This window comes from Sinohyriopsis cumingii, chromosome 14, assembly GCF_028554795.1.
Source record: "Sinohyriopsis cumingii isolate HCF-2022 chromosome 14, ASM2855479v2, whole genome shotgun sequence".
NCBI lineage: Eukaryota > Metazoa > Mollusca > Bivalvia > Unionida > Unionidae > Sinohyriopsis > Sinohyriopsis cumingii.
This window is the reverse complement of record NC_142974.1, coordinates 66,565,556-66,584,388: the sequence shown is the minus strand read 5'-3', so window position 1 is coordinate 66,584,388 and position 18,833 is coordinate 66,565,556. Positions and strand designations below refer to the sequence as shown.

At 34.2% G+C, this 18,833-nt stretch overlaps 1 protein-coding gene across 1 annotated transcript in view; it reads right to left on the bottom strand.

Moving 5' to 3' along the window:
* Positions 1-18,833, bottom strand: part of LOC149784037 (regulating synaptic membrane exocytosis protein 2-like) — a 134,212-nt gene that overhangs the window by 91,262 nt on the left and 24,117 nt on the right. The window contains exon 3 of the mRNA XM_089932133.1: positions 6,511-7,250. Coding sequence (XP_089788259.1) covers positions 6,511-7,250 — 740 coding nt within the window. The remainder of the gene's footprint in view (positions 1-6,510; positions 7,251-18,833) is intronic.

Sequence of the window (18,833 nt, the reverse complement as noted above, 5' to 3'; positions counted from 1 at the left end):
AGCCAACAGACATAGCTATTAGAGAAGACTGACCATTTCCACATTTTAATGCAAGATGGTGCATCATTTTTATGATGATTACACTGAAACCAAATTAAAATATACAACTAAAACACAACATTTCTCTGGACTAACTTATTTCATTGCTATTTATTTCTTAAAGTGTTTCCACCTGTAGGTAATAGTAAGCTTTTCACTGATTAAAATTTTATTAAAGATCGTTATTTTACAGCGTAATGAGAATTTTGTTTTATAAAGAAATGTAGTTCTTAACCCTTTACCTCACAGAGCATAGTTACAACGTGCAGCACACTATAAATAGAACACCTGTTACCTATTTGTTTTATAAAGATATGTATTTCTTAATACAGGTTGAGAATTTCTTATGCTGATTAAAATTTCCAGACACTAACTGCCATTTTTAACAATAAAATGTACAATATTAGGGTCTAATTAACACATTTTTTACCTGGATTTTTTTTTACATTCAAGAAAAAAGGGTAAATTTATTTGGCATTTTCTTGTGAAAAAAAAAAAAAGGTCTATGCCTGTCCTTGCATTATATGTAGGTTTGTGACATATCTGTACACATGTTTCTGAGGGAGTGGTGTATTTGGGTCAACAACAGTAAATAAGTTTCCTGGATTTTAGATCTTATCCTCTGAGAGCCAATTAGAATATATTTTCACATTATGAAATACAATATTTTTGGTGTAATATTGTGATACAGTTGGTCAGTGGTTTTTTAGCCAATCATGTGCTGAAAAATGGCATTAGACCGAAAAGAACTACACCTATCCTTATGATTTTAGACAAAAAGGAAAAATGGTTGTCTGGTTGGTTGGATGTCAGATTGGAAGAATCAGGAGATTCAGCAATAATAAGATCTTAAAAATGGCTGCTGTGGAAGTCATACTGGACATCAGATCAGCACCATTTTCATTTAGGACCAACAGGCTATCACAAAAAAACTTCTGGTGTAACCCCATGTTAATAGGACTTTCTCTTCAGGAAGAGTAGCAAAGATGGCCACTGTGGCAGTCATATTGGACATCATGTCAGCACCATTTTCATTTAGGACCAACATACTATCTGGTGTAACCCCATGTTAATAGGACATTCTAACATTGGATGTCTGAGCAGTACCATTTTAATTTTGCACCAACTAAGTTTCGTGTTATACCTCCATACAGCTTAGGAGTAGCCATAACAAATGTATGTGGAATGACAATAAAGGTACCACAGACCTTCTTTCTGCCAAATGACCTTGACCTTTAACCTTTTGACTCTGAAATACATCACTGTGACCATAACCATTCAACATTTGTCCATCAAACATAGCTTTTTCCTTATTTCAAATGCAAGCCATCCACAAAAGCAATTTTACTGTGTAGAAGCCACAAATGACTTTGACCTTTGGATGACAAATCTTCAATACCTCAAATGCAAACCATCTACAAAGTCTAGTAAGTGCAGATAGTGGAGACTGGAGTTATTATGCAGAAAATAAATTGGTAACAGATGGACATACCATTATAGCCATAACAATACACTCTACCACAATGGTAGGCATATAAAAAGATATCACCAAATCTGGTAGTGTAGAAGGTGCTCCGACTATAATCAGCCATGCTGAATCCACGGATGTAAGTACTATATATCAAATACATGAATTCACTCAAATCAGACTGGATACATATTTGCCAATTCAACAGTTTAAAGTCTGTAAAATGCAGTCTCTACCTTATGAGTCAGACTTCCATATTCAGAATTGTCAATATTAAGGATACATTGATTTGTCATTAATAAGGATATATTGATTGATCACATACTGCATGATTTTCATACACCACTGCAATGCATTAGTTATATAATTATATTCTTTATCTTCTGAACACATAGGCTTTAAAGACACAATAATGACTAGTTCAAACAAACTGTATAAACCCTGATCTGTCAGCACATTATGCAAAAAAAAGATATGGGTCTGTGCAGTTTGCAGCTGGCTTGTCTTATAAGTGAGTATATATGGCATGCGACCACAGATCAAGGCATACTGTTGTTATTCTACTAATTAGTTTTAGAAAATGCATAGATCCAGATCTACCAGCACATTATGTGACGGCAGATCTGGGTCTGTGCAATTTGCAGTTGGACTCGTGTTATAAGTGAGTATATATTAGGGGTGCACAATAATATCGAAGTTTTATGCATTTTATGTTTATCAAAACGTAAACCACAAACTGAACCGTTCAGACAAAAGACTTAAATTTTAACTCTTTTTTTCTGTGTTAGATTGCAACTACTGTACCGAATTTTATTCATTTTCTCAAATATATTTTAATTATGTAATTACATAATTTTAAGTAACTTTTTGCAGTTTGCATTCATTTTATTTCAATATATTAACAGTAATATGTAATTCTTTCTTAAATCAATATATTGCAATAATATTGCAATATTTCACTTAATATTGTTAATATACTGCAATATGATTTTTACTTCAATACCCATCCCTGGTATATATGGTATGTGATCGTGGATCAAGGTGTATGTTTCTTCTTCTATTAATTAGTTCAAACAAAGAGCATTGATCCAGAACTGTCAGTGCATTATGCAATGGCAGATCTGGATCTGTGCAGTTTGCCATTGGATCCAACTTGTAACTGAGCATATACATTACTTATTGACGTATCACAAGATGAGGACACTAATATAATGGATTTTATGTAATACTTACAAACATTAATAAATGTACACCCCTCTTTCTGATTAAAATATTTTTTAATCACGTCTCGTGCTTAGTTACCATGCCTTGTGTAAGGAAAGAAGCAAGTAAAATACATCTAGAAAATCACGCTTTTTTTGGTACTTACATCTGTCCAAGTCTGATATCTTGTTACCACTTAAATGGATGGGTTACGTTTGTCTTACAAGAGTCCCTTCTCTGGTACTCCTAAGTGACAAGATTTTCAAATTAGCCATTGACTGGTGGCCATATTACAGATCATATCAGCACGATTTTCATTCAGGACAGACCTGATACCATTAGAAGACTTTTGGTGAAAATCCCAACTTGATATGACCATCCATTCAAGAGAATTAGTGAAATTTTTTAAAATATATTCCTTGTGGTGGACATATTTTAAGTCAGATCTGCAACAATTTCATTCATGACCAAATAGATGTTGATGTTGTTGTTCTAGGGTTTAACGCCATTTTTCAGCACAAGATAGGCTATACATGGCAGCCAGTATAACTGGTGGAGGAAGAACCACGGAAAACCCAGGGAAGAACTGCCAACCCACAAGAAGCTACTGGCAGGCTTTCACATGTACCCAAGCTAGCCAAGCCTTGGACTCGAACCCACGCAGACAGAGGTGAGATGGCAGTGATCCGGAACAGTGAGCACTTTAGACCACTCGGCCACTCAGGGCCCCTCAAATAAATGTAATCAGTCTTCTGATGAAAACCCCGTGTTAATGTATTTCCATTCAGGTGGAGAAACGAAAAAAGATAGGACCTGAACTTCATATCAATGACCTTATTTCACCAAAATTATGGTAGTTCACCAAATTTATCTGAAATTTCATTTTAAAAAATAACCATGAGAAACAGTACTTCATTACTTCACTGACTGTTATTCCATTTTAACATTATAATTTATTTTAAGTTTTTTACATGTTTTGAATAATTTTCAGCAAAAGCTAATTTCCCCTTTATGATACCTGTAATTTTACTGTTCATTTTGGAAACAATACAGTCCTTCCATATTCTTCTTGTTCTTTCATATTTTTATTTAACCTGAATTGGATTTAACAACCCTTAGACAATATTATTTTCAATTTTAAAGTAGAATTTTCACTTTTCTCCTGACGTGAATCAGATTTTCCATTTATTCTATTGTCTCCAATCCAGGTTTCAAATAATGGCCTGGTCCATTACACAATGATCCCAGACCTGCCAACCCTGACAAGTCAGTCTCAGTAAGGCAGTTGATTTTTTCCCCCGTAAGATTGACCAGTTTTCAGTAAGGTGTAACAAAATGTTAATAAATGCTATTGTAAAGCTGGAAAACGTTCAATGCATCAACAATAAACATTATATTCAACAGAGAAGTTTGTAAAGTATGCACAGACTTTATTTACCACTAGTACAGTTGCACAAACTCTAGTTCCAAACCTTATGCAGCTCAATGGCTTGTTGCTATCTCTCAACTTTACATAATTCTTGGAAATTCTTTTCCATTTCACATGGTGATGGCCACAGGGGTTTGTTACAAAGAAAATTAGGAGTCTAGCCTGTAACAATATAACACAAGGGAAGACACGAGTCCACACCCCTTGGCAGTTCCAACCCTGCTAGTTTATCCTACTTGTGTCTGCTAATTTCTAACTTAAGCCAGTTGTAATCAAGAATAGTTCAACTTTCAGCTCTACACACTTTGTTGAGTTTGTAATGCATTGGTTGTTGTTGTTCTAGGGTTTAACGCCATTTTTCAGCACAAGATAGGCTATACATGGTGGCCAGTATAACTGGTGGAGGAAGAACCCTGGAAAACCCAGGGAAGAAACACTGACCCACGAGAAGCTACTGGCAGGCTTTCCCACGTATCCACGCTAGCCGAGCCTTGGACTTGAACACATGCAGACAGAGGTGAGATGGCAGTGATCCAGAACGGTGAGCGCTTTAGACCACTCGGCCACTCAGGTAATGCATTGGTGAAAATGCAACAGTTCTTCGCCAATTTTGACATATGGACAAGAATCGGTCAAGCAGTGCCATTTGCATTCAAACAGTCTTGGATTTCACCACTGACAGAAAGGAAAGATCGAAACAACCTTGAGTCTGCAGTAAATATCGTTAATGTACACTGTGATATTGGTAAATTTGGATACTGAACATATTTTAATATTTTGATAATTAGCACTATATACGCTACTATGCTTATTTTACCATGGCACAATAACATTATCCATTTGTTTCCTTGCTATTGTCTGCTTGTATTTAGTGTTGAACTACAGACTCAAGGTAGTTCTGATCTTACCTTTCGATCAATGGTGAAATCCAAGACTATCTGAGTGCAAACGGTACTGGCCAGACCAATTCTTGTCTAGACTTTAAAATCAGCGAACAAATGTTGCATTTTCTCCAATGTGTTATAAACTGAACGAAGTGTGTTGAGCTGTTTTGAAAACTGTTAATATTGTTACAGGTTAGATTCCTAATGTTTTCTGTAATGAACCCCTGTGACGATGGCAATCATATATCCTGCCACGAGACATACTTAAATTGGCATGTGATATCCAATAAACGTAACTGTGTCCTTTCCAGCTTTTATTCACAAGAATCTGAATACTCCTTTTTATTCTTCTGTGTTGATCATTAACACTTTTCAAGAAGCTTATTTTCCCTTTCGTCTTAAACATGTATATCTTTCTGGATGCCATTTTAAAAACATCTATAATCAACAGTTTGATCAAGACATGCAGATGCTTCACATGAACAAACAGGTGCAGTTGAAAGTGTCTGGGGTGCTGCTGTGAAGTCAGTCTGGTTCCCTGACTAATTTCACTAATCCTAAGATGAAACCAAGATCCAAATAAATCATGATGAACCAATTATCCGGGTTTTTCAGGAACTATCATTTTTCAATAGTTTTTTCTAGTATGCTGTAAGTCCATATGTTAAGGGTAATTTTCATAAGACTTAGGCAAAATCATAAGAGTTGGCAGGTCTGTGATCCCTATAACAGTATTCATTCCATATATTCTTTAACAGATGATTGATTTAAAGAGTATTCTGATTGGTCAAAAAGTCTGTACTTGCCCAATGAATCATCACGTAATAAAAACTGATGGGAATGAGCATGCTTGACAAGCATAGCATCTCAAATTATTAAGCGGTACCTGGTCACAAAAAGTGTGAATAACAGTTTGACAAAGGTGTAGAAATGAGATTGGCTTGATGGGAATTTAGTTAGTCAATTTTGTAAGAAAACAGAATGCCTGGACTATCATTTTTTTTGTTGCCATAAATATTTTAACTAATATTACCAACTCTATAGTAGCATAAAATTGGAGGTTATATAATTCCAGAATTTAAGGAGGGACAACATATATATCATGTGGGGAAATACAATATTGTTGCCAGATACCTATGTCTATCAAAGATGGCCATGTCTATCTTGAGTTGTTTTCATGGCCCACGAGTAGAACCTAATAAAATACATGTGTTATATTAGTAAAATACTCTAGCTGTGTAAGAATTCTGAGTAAATTCATTGTAATTATATCATGATAAATGTTTGTCACAGCTGCTTAAAGATCAAAGACTTGTTCAAGCAATCACAACAGCATAATAGATTTTACATCAAAACTCGTCTACATTACAATTCAAATCTTGTTTACGCCATATAGCAACCATAAAAGTGACTGAAGAAGTCTATTCTTTTGGCAATGCTGGAAACAGCTTGTGGTATGACAATCTACTCAAAAATTTCACACTCACCTTGTTCTATCTCGACCAAGTTCCTTTTTAATAACTCCATGATCTTGGTGAGGTCTTTCTTGTGAAGACAAGTCTTTCTTATCTTTGTCATGAACTCTTTTAACATCTTCCGTGTAAGGACGACCTCTATCACGATTTTCTGATACTCGTTCACTTAAAGCCTCCCGAGAATGACTTACATGCCTATCTTTATCAATTCCACGCTGTTCTTGAGCCATGTATCTTCTATCTGTCTCAGATAATCGAGTTTCACTATAATGACGTGCCCGTGCAGGTGATTTTTCCCGATTTCGACCTCTTTCTCTTTCCTGCAGTTGTAACTGTCCTCGTTCACGTAACCTATCTTTACTAACATTATCTATCCCTTGACTTTTACTATCTCGATCCGCTCCATGATCTTTACTCGCATCACCTTTTGACCTTTGAGCATCTAAAGAATATTGCCTTTTGAGTTCTCTCCCTTGCAAACTACCAGTCCGTACAATACCAGGCTTTCCTTCAACTTTTTCAATGTTTTCTTTTTCTGAGCTGGTATGGCTACTTTCCTGTTGCTTCTCTGCATATTTAGGTCTCTTTTCACTAGATGGGCTCGTACTTGGTTTTGATGAATCTGGACTACTGCTGCCTGGCACAGTATCCACATCAAGCCCGACAGGCTTTGCCATGCCGCCATGATACCACTGTCCTGTCTTAGCAAGCAGTTCTTGTTTCTTGCGACACAAACTGCATGCCCATACAGTCTGAAACATACATAGCACTGCATAAATACAATATTCTTTACTATACTGGCACTAGCAATTGCCATAATCACCAATGGCAATTAACATTTTCAGATAGTGATTAAATTCAATATGATAACACATTTGGAAAACAAAAATCCTGGGACTGGTTTTGTTGTCGACAGATTATTTCTTTGAAGTTGCTAAAATCTGCTAGTTTTCAATTTTTTTCAACCTTTATTCTTCTTGACTTCTGACCTTCTAAGCCCAAAATTAATATGCAACTTTCATACCCAATGTGCAAAAGCATCCACAAACTTTTGATAATGGTACATTGCTGAGAAATGCAATTTTTGTGCAAAATTAGTTCTCCTTCTTCAAGGCAAAAAGACCTTAAGCTATACTGTCTGATCCCAGAATGATAGGCTTCCTTACAAGTGCAAGCCAATGAAATAGTTTGATAGCTGTCAATGATGGAGAAAAAAATTAAACAGACGAACCGATAAAAAGAAACACAAGGTAGAAGCATAATACGCTCTCCAAAAAGTGGGCTTAGAAAAATCATAAATTTGTATAAATATCCAAACAACCAATCATCCAGATAAAATGTTTGCTTCAAAATGTTTCCAAATAATAGGCATTTTAATGCAGAACTTCGCACCTGTACAGACAATGCAAAAAAGACTCAAAGAATAATATTCATCGGGGTAATACTAGCCTAAAGCCAAACAGAGCAAATGGCCAAGAAATCAGGACCAGAAGATTCCTTTCAATAATCTGTTCCTTTGCTGTTGAGTTCAAAACAAAAACAATTTCCAAGTTTTCCAAGCTTTGATATCTTCCTGTGTGAACGGTCTACTGTCAGATGCTAGTTTGCTGAAAATATGCTGTGAAAAGAATTTCAGACTTTAATTGCTCATAAACATTACTTTTTATACAGGATCATGTGTTACTGTGATAATAAAGAGTTTTGACATAAACATTAATTTTTATATAGGATCATGTGTTACTGTGATAATAAAGACAGTTTTTACATAAACCATGTGCTTATTAATTATTAATTTAGTGTCATTTCTGAAAACATTGCATTCCACACAGAAAAAATTAGGACATTGCTCGTCTACATAAAAAAAAATTAAAATAGCTTTCTTTTTATTCATTGCAAGTACATAAAACTATGGATATTTGGTACAAATTTGTGTGTTCTGATTTCTAACCTGTAAAAGTTGTCTTGCTTGTTGGAAAAATAATGTCAAAAAACTTACTTTTTATCACCCCACTGTTTCATGTGATGCATCTGTCCGACTGGTTATGTGATGATCAATGAATTGCCCAGTCATAATACTTTCAGTTAATTAAATACAAAGATTACATTGCAGAGTAACTTAATATTGTGTTTGAATAAGGAAAAATTAAATACCTTTCCCTTTATACAGTCAACATTTGTCAAATTTATGAATTTACAGACAAAATGTCCTTGTCCATCCACCTTCACTATCATGCGAGTAAAATTTTGGGTTCTTTTTTTTAAAACCAAAAACCCAAACAGTTGCATATTACATTCAGTCTGCATGCTGCAAACTTGCTATCAGTTGTCATGACCATTGTTTGACCAATCAGAGGTTGTTTACAGTTTATCAGGATGCTTGCTAATTTGTCCTTAGGCTGTTAAGTGACTGTTATGTGAACCGGTTAGTTATGTGATATGTGACAAAATAGGAGAATTATTTCAATGGGTAGCAAATAGGCTTAAAATAAAATGTTCATCTTTAATAGCAAATATGTGATGACCATTAAAATGAAAGAAAACACCAGTATTGCTTTGGCTCTCTCACGCTGGTCGTTTATGAGTGACACTGTAACCAGCCTCATGTAAGATTTACAGACCAAAAGTGTATAGTCCATGTTATGCTTAAGAACTATAATTCAAATAAACTGAATTGAAATCCTATGCCAATTTATCCTATCAACATGACTGAAAGAAGTGTTAATGCTGATGTTTGGTCTTTTTTCCAGCACAATCAAATTTTTTTTATTTCTGACCAACCTGTGTGAAAATCATGGGACACTGACAGAACAAAAAGATGGCAGTCATAAAACTTGATTTTTGTTTAGTGATTCTTTTGCATTGTTAATTTAAGAGGACAGCAGCACTCACATGCCCCTAATTAAACTGAAATAAATACCGCAAATCCAATTAGTGATTGTGTATAATTTGATTTCTTCTAATTAACATATGTGCATCTTGCATAACATTTATAGAACAGAACTGGCAGTCGTAGTAACGTGATTCTTGTGTCTAGGAAAGTTACACAATATAGCACTGCTTTGCTTCAAATCAGATTTTGAAAGAATTTATATTGATTGAGTAATATCAAGAGACTCTATAGCAACAACAACTTCAGATCAACAATAAGAACCAAAGAGTTTCCTTTGACATCAGTTCAGAAGTCTCCCTTAGCAAGTTGGCATGCCACAGAGCATACATAAAAGCCAAGAGGTGCATAAAGAATCAATATTACATATTGCAAATGAAAATAATGCAACAAAATAAAGTCTAGGACTATATCAATATTTGAAAGTACATACATGTACAAACACATTATAGACCTAACATAATAAATAGTTAATATGTTATACATAAATAATTGTTTTTATATTACATCAAAATTACCTTTGGTGGCAAACTTTTTTAAGAAAATTGACAACCTAAGGGGCAATGAAGAAGACGAATACAAAGTTTTATCAACAGATCTGGTGCAGCTTACTTCTAGCATCAAACTTGTCAATCAAAGCTCACAAATATTTTATGAATTTTAAACGAGAATTTCATTTTCATTTTCCCCATCTTTGTTAAACGAGTCACATTTTCTACCCTAATAAAGTTTTAATACCAATTTAATGAAACATGAAACAATGATGTATCTTTTGTTATGTTGTGCTAATTGCAAATGATCACTAACATCTTAAAAAAATACTTTAAAAATGTTTCACATGAAAATATTTAAAAAGTTCCTAATTAAATTTGTGAAGTTGTTACTTGATGGATTATGAGTACATGATAAATGGACACTTTATATACATCTTAACAATACAGATTCTGATGCTGCTTTTATTCATTATGTGGTTAAAATAGATGTATGTTAATTATTATCCATATAATAAAAGAAATCTTCAGACAAGTATCTCATTCTTCCATCCTGTTACGTGACTTACGAGCTAATGACAGCAATACTTTCGCGAGCAACGTTTGGAAAGGGAAACTGACAATTATTTTCCAATTGTTATTTTACAAAAGATGGGATATTAGACTATTGATCCATAATAAATTTGATATGAAAATCAAGCATTTGAAATTTGAGGTATTTGTCCCACAGCATTGGCTGAAAACATATAGTTAATCATCTTCATTTAATAGCTGAGGGTACATCAGGGTAATTTCTACAATATTCAAAGGACAGTGGTTGAGGAAGCTTTGAAATTTTTGGTGAATGATATGTACCTATTTTTGACACTATCTGTTGCCTCACAACAATGTCAACATTGCTCAGTTAAAAACCAGCTTTAATTTTGCATGGCAATAACCTTACTAAAGTGCAGAGCATTTTCATATCTGCCGTAGTTATGAAAATTGTTATCTGCAAATTAAAAGTAATTCTCCATTCTTCCCTAATGCTTGCCAAGAGACTGAAATTCTATTAAATTTAAAATTCATAACTTAAAATTAATTCAGCCCTTTAACCCCATTTTATTAGCACTGGAATTTATGTGGTATAACAGAATACTTGAAATAGTGATTATGCCGACAGATAAACATTTGACTGAATTGCATGCACTTCACAGTCACTAGACTGGCAAATTGATTTATTGACTTTTCAGGCTAAATCAATTTCAATGCCTTTATACCTAAATGAACAATTATGGTTGTCACTTCAGAAATTACATAACAATTTTTAATTATCTTTTTATACAATACTGAGAGATGTTTTTTTTCCTTCCCAATAACAATTTTCTTGACTGACTTCCCAAAATATATTTTGTACTATTTTTTGGGAGGTACTAAGTTTTGTTAATTCTGATGCTGCCAAAACATATGAATTTAATGACAATGATCCAAATGTGAAGATGGTATAGACACCATCCCCACCAGCAACATTTATGAATCTAATATGACACAATGAAACAATTATGCATCTGTGAAGATGATACAGACTCCTACCCCACCACGAACATTCATGAATTTAAATAACAAGAAAAATTACAGTTACACCCATAAATATGCATACCCACTAATATGAATACTGCGATTTGTCCAATGACATAACCACTTCTCATTTTAACAAAATTTAGCAAATATATATAGAGAGAGACAGAGAAATAAATAGTACTTAACATTTGATGACATGGTTCGGTTTTGTGGTTTTAATACTCACTGTGTGCACATAATAGACTATAAATAATGGGTCGATATAAATGGTAGAAAGGAATCCCCCGGAGGAATGACAGAACTATTGCAAGTTATCGCACATACCCAAATTGGCTGAGCTGAGATTTGAACCCAGGTGGACAGAGGTGTCATGTCTGTGACCTGTAAAGGCGAGCACCTTAGACTACTTGGCCATCGGGTACTCGTTTTACGACTTGCACCAGCTACATACAAGTAATTATCATTCCTTACCAGAACTGACCATGTGGACTTTGATTTGAGGTTGAACTGAGGATAATAATGTATGCCCTGATCGAAGTCCATCAGGACCATCTTTGTCCAAATGTTTGCAATTGTTAACTCTCCCATACAAATCACATTTTTCTTTCCTTGTTTACCCTCCAGGGTGTAAAGGGAATTCAACTGTAAAATTGTATACTATGCTTGTACATAAAAGTAATATTTTCATTTGAAAATCATTTAAAAGACCTACGGTGGGGGAAAAAAAATGTTTGCATAAAAACATACTGACATAAGAAGACCCATCGATATACAGGACACCATGTTAAAAAGGACATAATTTATATGTTCTCCTAACTATGCTTTCCATTAATTTCCATATACTTTAATTCTTTTAAATATAACTGTAAATAACTGTAAACATTTGTGTAAAAACGTCAGAATTTCATTGCCCTATATAAAGCAAGAACTACTAAATTGGTTAGGCTGTCCCACTACTGTCACAATATCAAGGCAAATACTGCTGTTATACGATGCAGACTATAACAATCCAATCTTCCGAGACATCTCATGCTACACCCTGCAACTCAATTAGAAGCCTCAATGCTCAGCTGAGAGGATGAATAATTTATATTCCACTGATAGTATTTAGAATGATATTGAGGCTCCCAGTCTAACGATACTTTCTATTGCTTGTGAGTGAATACTCTCTATACTGAATGATATACAGTACACCATTGTTGAAATATTGGCAAGATCTACAAACCTCTACAAATCAAAGATTTCTTTAATGTGCATAATTACTTGCTCATTAGTGCCAATTCTGCTATAACAGGAGTGATATCACTTGATCAGTGACCAAGCAAACACCTACTTTCCCTTCTTTCTTGCCCAGATCTCCTTTTGGTCAAAATGAAACGGAAGAGAAGAAAAAGTTACTGATACTGTTTATGTCTGAATTAATATTTTAAGAAAGACACCCATATTTATTTAAATTTAAAATTAACTAAATGAGAATAAACTATATCACAGATCTATACGGAAAATTTGTATCTAACAAGCATTAACTTCAAAACAGAAAAATGCTATTGAAGACTATTGTAAAAAGTGAAAAAATTAGTCCCTCAAAGGGTTGACACTTTAATGACTGAAAAGAATTTCCAGAATTCAAGCGAAGGCCATTTCTTCCATGTATCTGCTGAGTGTTGACAAGATACAAGACAGTGGTAACAAGAGTTTCAAAATTAACTGATGCGGTGGGCATACTGGATGTCACATCAGTACCATTTTCCTTAGGACAAAGTTGATATCATTCAAGATCTTTTGGGTGAAAATCCCATGTCATAATGATCATCCATTCAGGTGGTGTGGTGACAACAGGATTTTCATTTAAAACTGGCACCATTTAATTTAGGACTAACAAGGTATCATATGAAGTTTATTGGTTAAAGTCCCAGACTGATATAGTCATCCATTTAACAGGAGTCAAGATAACAGTTTCAAGATAACCATAATGGTGGCCCTACTGAGGGTTAATCATGTTCATTTAGGGCCAACTAGACACCATAAAAACTCTTCTAATGAAAATTCCCATACCAAATGACTTTCAATTTAAGAGAAGTTAACAACAAAATATTCAAGATATAGTGGACATTCAATCTGCACCATTTTATATTAAGCTCAACATTATAAGAAGTCATTTGGTAAAAACCCTACAGTGATTGACCGTTCATTCAGCCATGTTCAAGATAGCCACTGAGGCAGCCATATAAGACACCAGATCAATACCTCTTTAATTCTGGACCTACTGTACATTGTAAAAAGCCTTCTGAAAACACCATGTCATTATGACCTTCTATTAAGGAGAAGTGGTGATAAAATATTTATGAGCCGGCCAATTCAGCAGCCATATTGGACTTCAGATCAGCACCATTTCATTCAGGACCACCTAGACATCATAAGAAGCATCTTGGTGTTAGGAAGACTTTCCATCCATGAGTAATTGCCATTACAAGATTGTCATGATGGCTGGTGTGATGCCATATTGGGCAAAAGATCAGCACCCTTTTCATTTATGACCACCTAGACATCGTAAGAAGATTGTGAAACCACGTGTTGATACAACCATTCATTCAGGGCGAGTAGTGATAACAGCAACACGATTTTCAAGATGGCTGGTATGGCAGCCATGTTGGACATCAGACTGGCAGCATTTTCAATTCAACCAGGATTTTCATGATGGCAGTTATAACAGCTGTACAGGACATCTGAGCAGCACCATTTGTATTAAGGGCCAAGAAGACATGGAGGTTTTATAGTGAAAACTTTGTGCAGATATGTCCATCCATGTAGGCGTAGTTATAACAATATCAAGATTTTCAAGATTGGCGGCAGCCAAATCAGACATCAAAACTGACACCATATTTATCTAGTATCAACTAGATATCGTAAGAAGTCTTTTAGTGAAAACTTCATGTTAATATAACTGTCCATTCAGAAGGACCAGAGATAACAAAACTTTCAAAATGGCCACCATGAGTGTCAGGTCAGTACCATGTGATGTCCTTGGTGAAAACCCCATGTCAATATGACTTTCTGTTGAGAAGAACTAGCAATAGCAAGACTTTCAAGACAGCTGACATGGTATTTGAATTGGATCAGCACAATTTATATTTGAGACCAACCAGACATCATTATAAGTCTATTAGTGAATACCTCATGACCATCCATGAAGTAGTGATAACAAGATTTTCAAGATGGCCACTGTGGCAGCCATATTGAAATTTATCTCAGCACCATTTTCATTTAAGGCCAGCTAGATATCGCAAAAGGTGTTTTAGTAAAAACATTATTATTTATTGTTATTATTATTATTATTATTAATGTTATTATTATCATATAGAACTGGGATAGTAAAAAGAATCATTAGATTCGCTGTCCCATCATACATATGTCATGCAACAAATTAACACTACAGCTCTGATTTTTAATGATAATGACATGCTTGTGAAATGCTGATGAATTTAAAAAATTTAAAATTATAATTTTGCTTAAGTTTTTTGTAAATTGTATTGCCTTTTCCAAAAGTTTACTAATTATCTCATTGCCTTTTTTTTTAAAGATCTTCTAAATGTTTCATTGCCTTTATCATTTTCTTTCAAAACACTGTTATTGCAATTAATAAAACTCTGAAGAAAAAACAAGATATTTTCATCATTTAATCCATCAGGTGAGAGAAGTCAAAGAACCAATTCATTTTGAATCTCTGACATCAAACCACTACAATACTCTTAGGTATGAAGTCTCATATTATTGATGACAAAATAATGTAATGACCACATCATTCTGAACTAAATATTGATTTTGCAAAGCAGACTAACTGAACTTCAAAAATGTCATTAAACATGTATAAAACCAATGCTACGAAAATTGTTATCTCCGATGTCATTTTCTTACAAAAAATTAAATTTTTTACTTCCTCCAAGAGTGTTGAAAACTCAGCATGATTTCAGTCTGTCTCCAGACCGGATTTAATTTAACATATATACTCAATTATACGTTGAGTCAAATTGCAACCAATAAAGATCCTACTCTACCATAGTAAAATGCACCTGCAGACCAGGGTATATTTTGTTTCTTATACTGATTACTCCTAACAAACTGCACAGACTCAGAGCTGTTGGTGCATTATGCAATGGCAGAGCTGGGTCTGTGCAGTTTGCAGTTGGGCTCAATTTATAAGCGAGTATATATGGTAACAGTACATCTTCTTAATTGGCATGTATAATTTGAGCATTCTTGCAAATACTCTTCTCAAATGACTATTATCTTGCAATGGATACCACATGGTATACGTATCTGAAATGCAAAAGAAAGATAAGGAAGATTACACATCTGTTAGACCATCTGTCCTTTGTAACATCAATGCTAGTTATCTGCCCTTTTAGTGGTCCAATAGTGGTCTTGTTAATTACTGACACAAGACAATTTGCCAACTGCAAGAGTTACAGTTCTCAAGAACACTTTAGCAAAAGTTATTTCCCATTTATATAAACTTTACCATTTCCTCTTCTAGGCACAAATGAAAAAAAGAGTTGTTTTGATCTAATTTAGTGGGTTGTGACCCAAATTATGGTCGTGATAATGTTCTGGAGGGTCAACTGTTTTTTCAAGTGGCAAAACTTTTCAAAATGTTGAAACAGGTTTATGAGTCTCAGAAAAAATATTTTCATGGGTCGCAGCCAAAAGAAGTTGAGAATCACTGATCTATTTCATGTAAGGTTAGCAAAATATAAAAACATTTTTAAAACAACATTTGTTTATCATTACATAGCTACTAATGCAAATGAAAAATTGTTTTATGAAAATTTCAACATGCAAATATATGTACAGTATTGCATTTGTCCCTTTAACAATCACAATAAGGTAAATAGTGTGAAAATATGCATCCATATGAAATTTGCATAGGATCTGTTTGGGTCAAGTAGGACTGCTGAGTCTGTAAAACTAGTTTAATTCATCAGTGTCAACTGAGTTGTTAGTCTAATGAGTGGCATAGTAAGGCAAGCCATAAAAAAGACTGGCAATAGCTGATAAAAAGTGTAATGCAATGGGGGGGGTGAATACTTACACAACATCAGTACTGGTGGGGGCCAAAGTTAGCTAGATGCTTGTTTTATTTTTTTTATTTATGAAGGTTAATCCTTTCCTAATGGTGCTTAGAGTATACAGAAGTAGAGACCTCTGGATCATAAAGTCTCCCATGAATCCTAAATCTGCTATTTAGTACTTACCCCATGCTTCAGATTTTCTGGTTTAATCTCCTTTTCAACAGCCATCACATGATCCAGTTGGGTCTTAAAAAATAACGAGTTTGGGGGAATTTTTTCAGTTATCAGCACAAGACAGATAAAGAAACATCCCACAATAATCCAACAAAACAACAGAAAGTTACTGTAAACTGTTAATTCAAGAAAAAGAAAAGTAACTGAAAATCAGTAATACATAATATTTTTCACAGACTGTAAATTTGACAATGTTTACAATATAAATTTTGATAAATAAAGAATGTACTTCAATAAGATTGTATATTGATTTAGGAATATTTTCCATACTCTTGGTTTCCCCACTAAATCTGCAAACATTTTATGTTCACTCAAACTTGGTGGTCTACAGTAATTTCCATGAAAAGAAGAGGCCCAAGTTGACCCTACAATGCTTACCAAGCTATCAGCCTTGTATAAGAATTATTGGCCAAGAAATCTTTGTCAATAAGATGCTTCCTGCTCAAATTTTTATATATTATTAAAACAAATATTTCATGCATTCCCTTGATTTTGTATCTTACTCCATATTTAATCCAATCTTTTCATCATTCAGTACTAAAAGGATGCTAAGCCAGAATATTGAATAAAAGTCAAATTCAATTGAGTGTTTTTTATTTTGTATACGGTTGTGTAAATGTTATTCTATCTGAATGCAGAGTGGCATCTTTGTATAAATCTGAAAGGTGTTCAAGCTAGGACACTTTCTGTCAAATTTGGTCAAATTCTGTCATACAGTTATTTAGAAAAAATCATGTAAGGTTTTTTCTTTTTTAAGTAACGGAAGCCATATTTGATGGCATATTGGCATCATCTGTATGAACACTTTCAAATTCTCCTCGGTGTTTTTGCTAAGTTGTTTAAGTGTTTCTACTTTAATTAACAACAGTCACATTTTATGGCAAATCTGTATAAATCTGAAAGTCCTTTATGGGATGCTCAATGTCAAGTTTGGATGAAACTGGTTTGGTGATTTTTGAGATGAAATTGTTGAAAAGATTTGGGACAGACATGGAACAATGAACAACAGATATGAATGAAGGACAATATTGCATACGCTCATCTGGACTTACAACCAGCTAAGCCAAAACTGCTGAAAGAAGAAACCTTGATATCCATTTAAATTCATAAACAAATCCAATATCTAACATCAATACAGCATAAACTTTTAAATCTAAAAGTTATAATGTTCTGACAAGGAAAGTAGATTACAATTTCAGTTTATCCTGTCAATGATATCCACCGTATCTGTCCAATTAAAAGTCCATGCTTGTCAGTATGTAACCCTTTTTCTCCCCAACATTTTGTCAAATATTATTAAGGATATCTTTCTGAATAAGTCCATGTCTTACTTTATGAAAAATTCATTAAGCTGGCCCCTAAATATTATACAAAAATTAATTAGGCTGGCCCCTAAAAGGAAAAATGCTGCAGTAAGTCTTAAAATCCGCAGATAAGTAGTCTCCCTGGTAAGAGCACATAAACCACTTAATACAATATGATAAATGTGTGTGTGGGGACAGGCAATTTGATTCCAGCTCAGTCAACAATGGCTGAATGGAATCAATTGAAGAAACAGTGTCCCACTCCCGAGTTACCATGCACAGCACACATAGCCCTGTGCAGAAATTGCTGGCAAGATTTCATTGATCTTGCTGAATGCCATTTCTTCCTTCACTTGTACACAATTGGTAATGCAGTAACTTATGAAACTAATACATGTTACTGATCCAAAAGGAAATCATTTTTCATCCATTTTTTGAGGTTATTTTTTTCTGTGTTGCTTGCATTTGCAGATTGCAGGACGCAAGTACAGTAAATCATTTTTCCAATAAAGTGTTGGAATGAATAATATCCAGATTTTCAGTGGAAATTTTGCACTGAAGTTACTGAATGTCATATGCATCGTAGTAATGTGTGCTAGCAAAGCAAAGCTTGTCTATCAATCTCCATCTTGCATAAGTATTGACAAGATGGATGCCTCTGCTGCCATCAACACACTTCAATGTTATGCATCATGCTTCATCCACAATACAAGTGCATTTACTGGTCATGGATGAAAAGACATCAAAAATGTATCCATGCCAAAAATAAAAAAAAAGTGATGTTCAACAA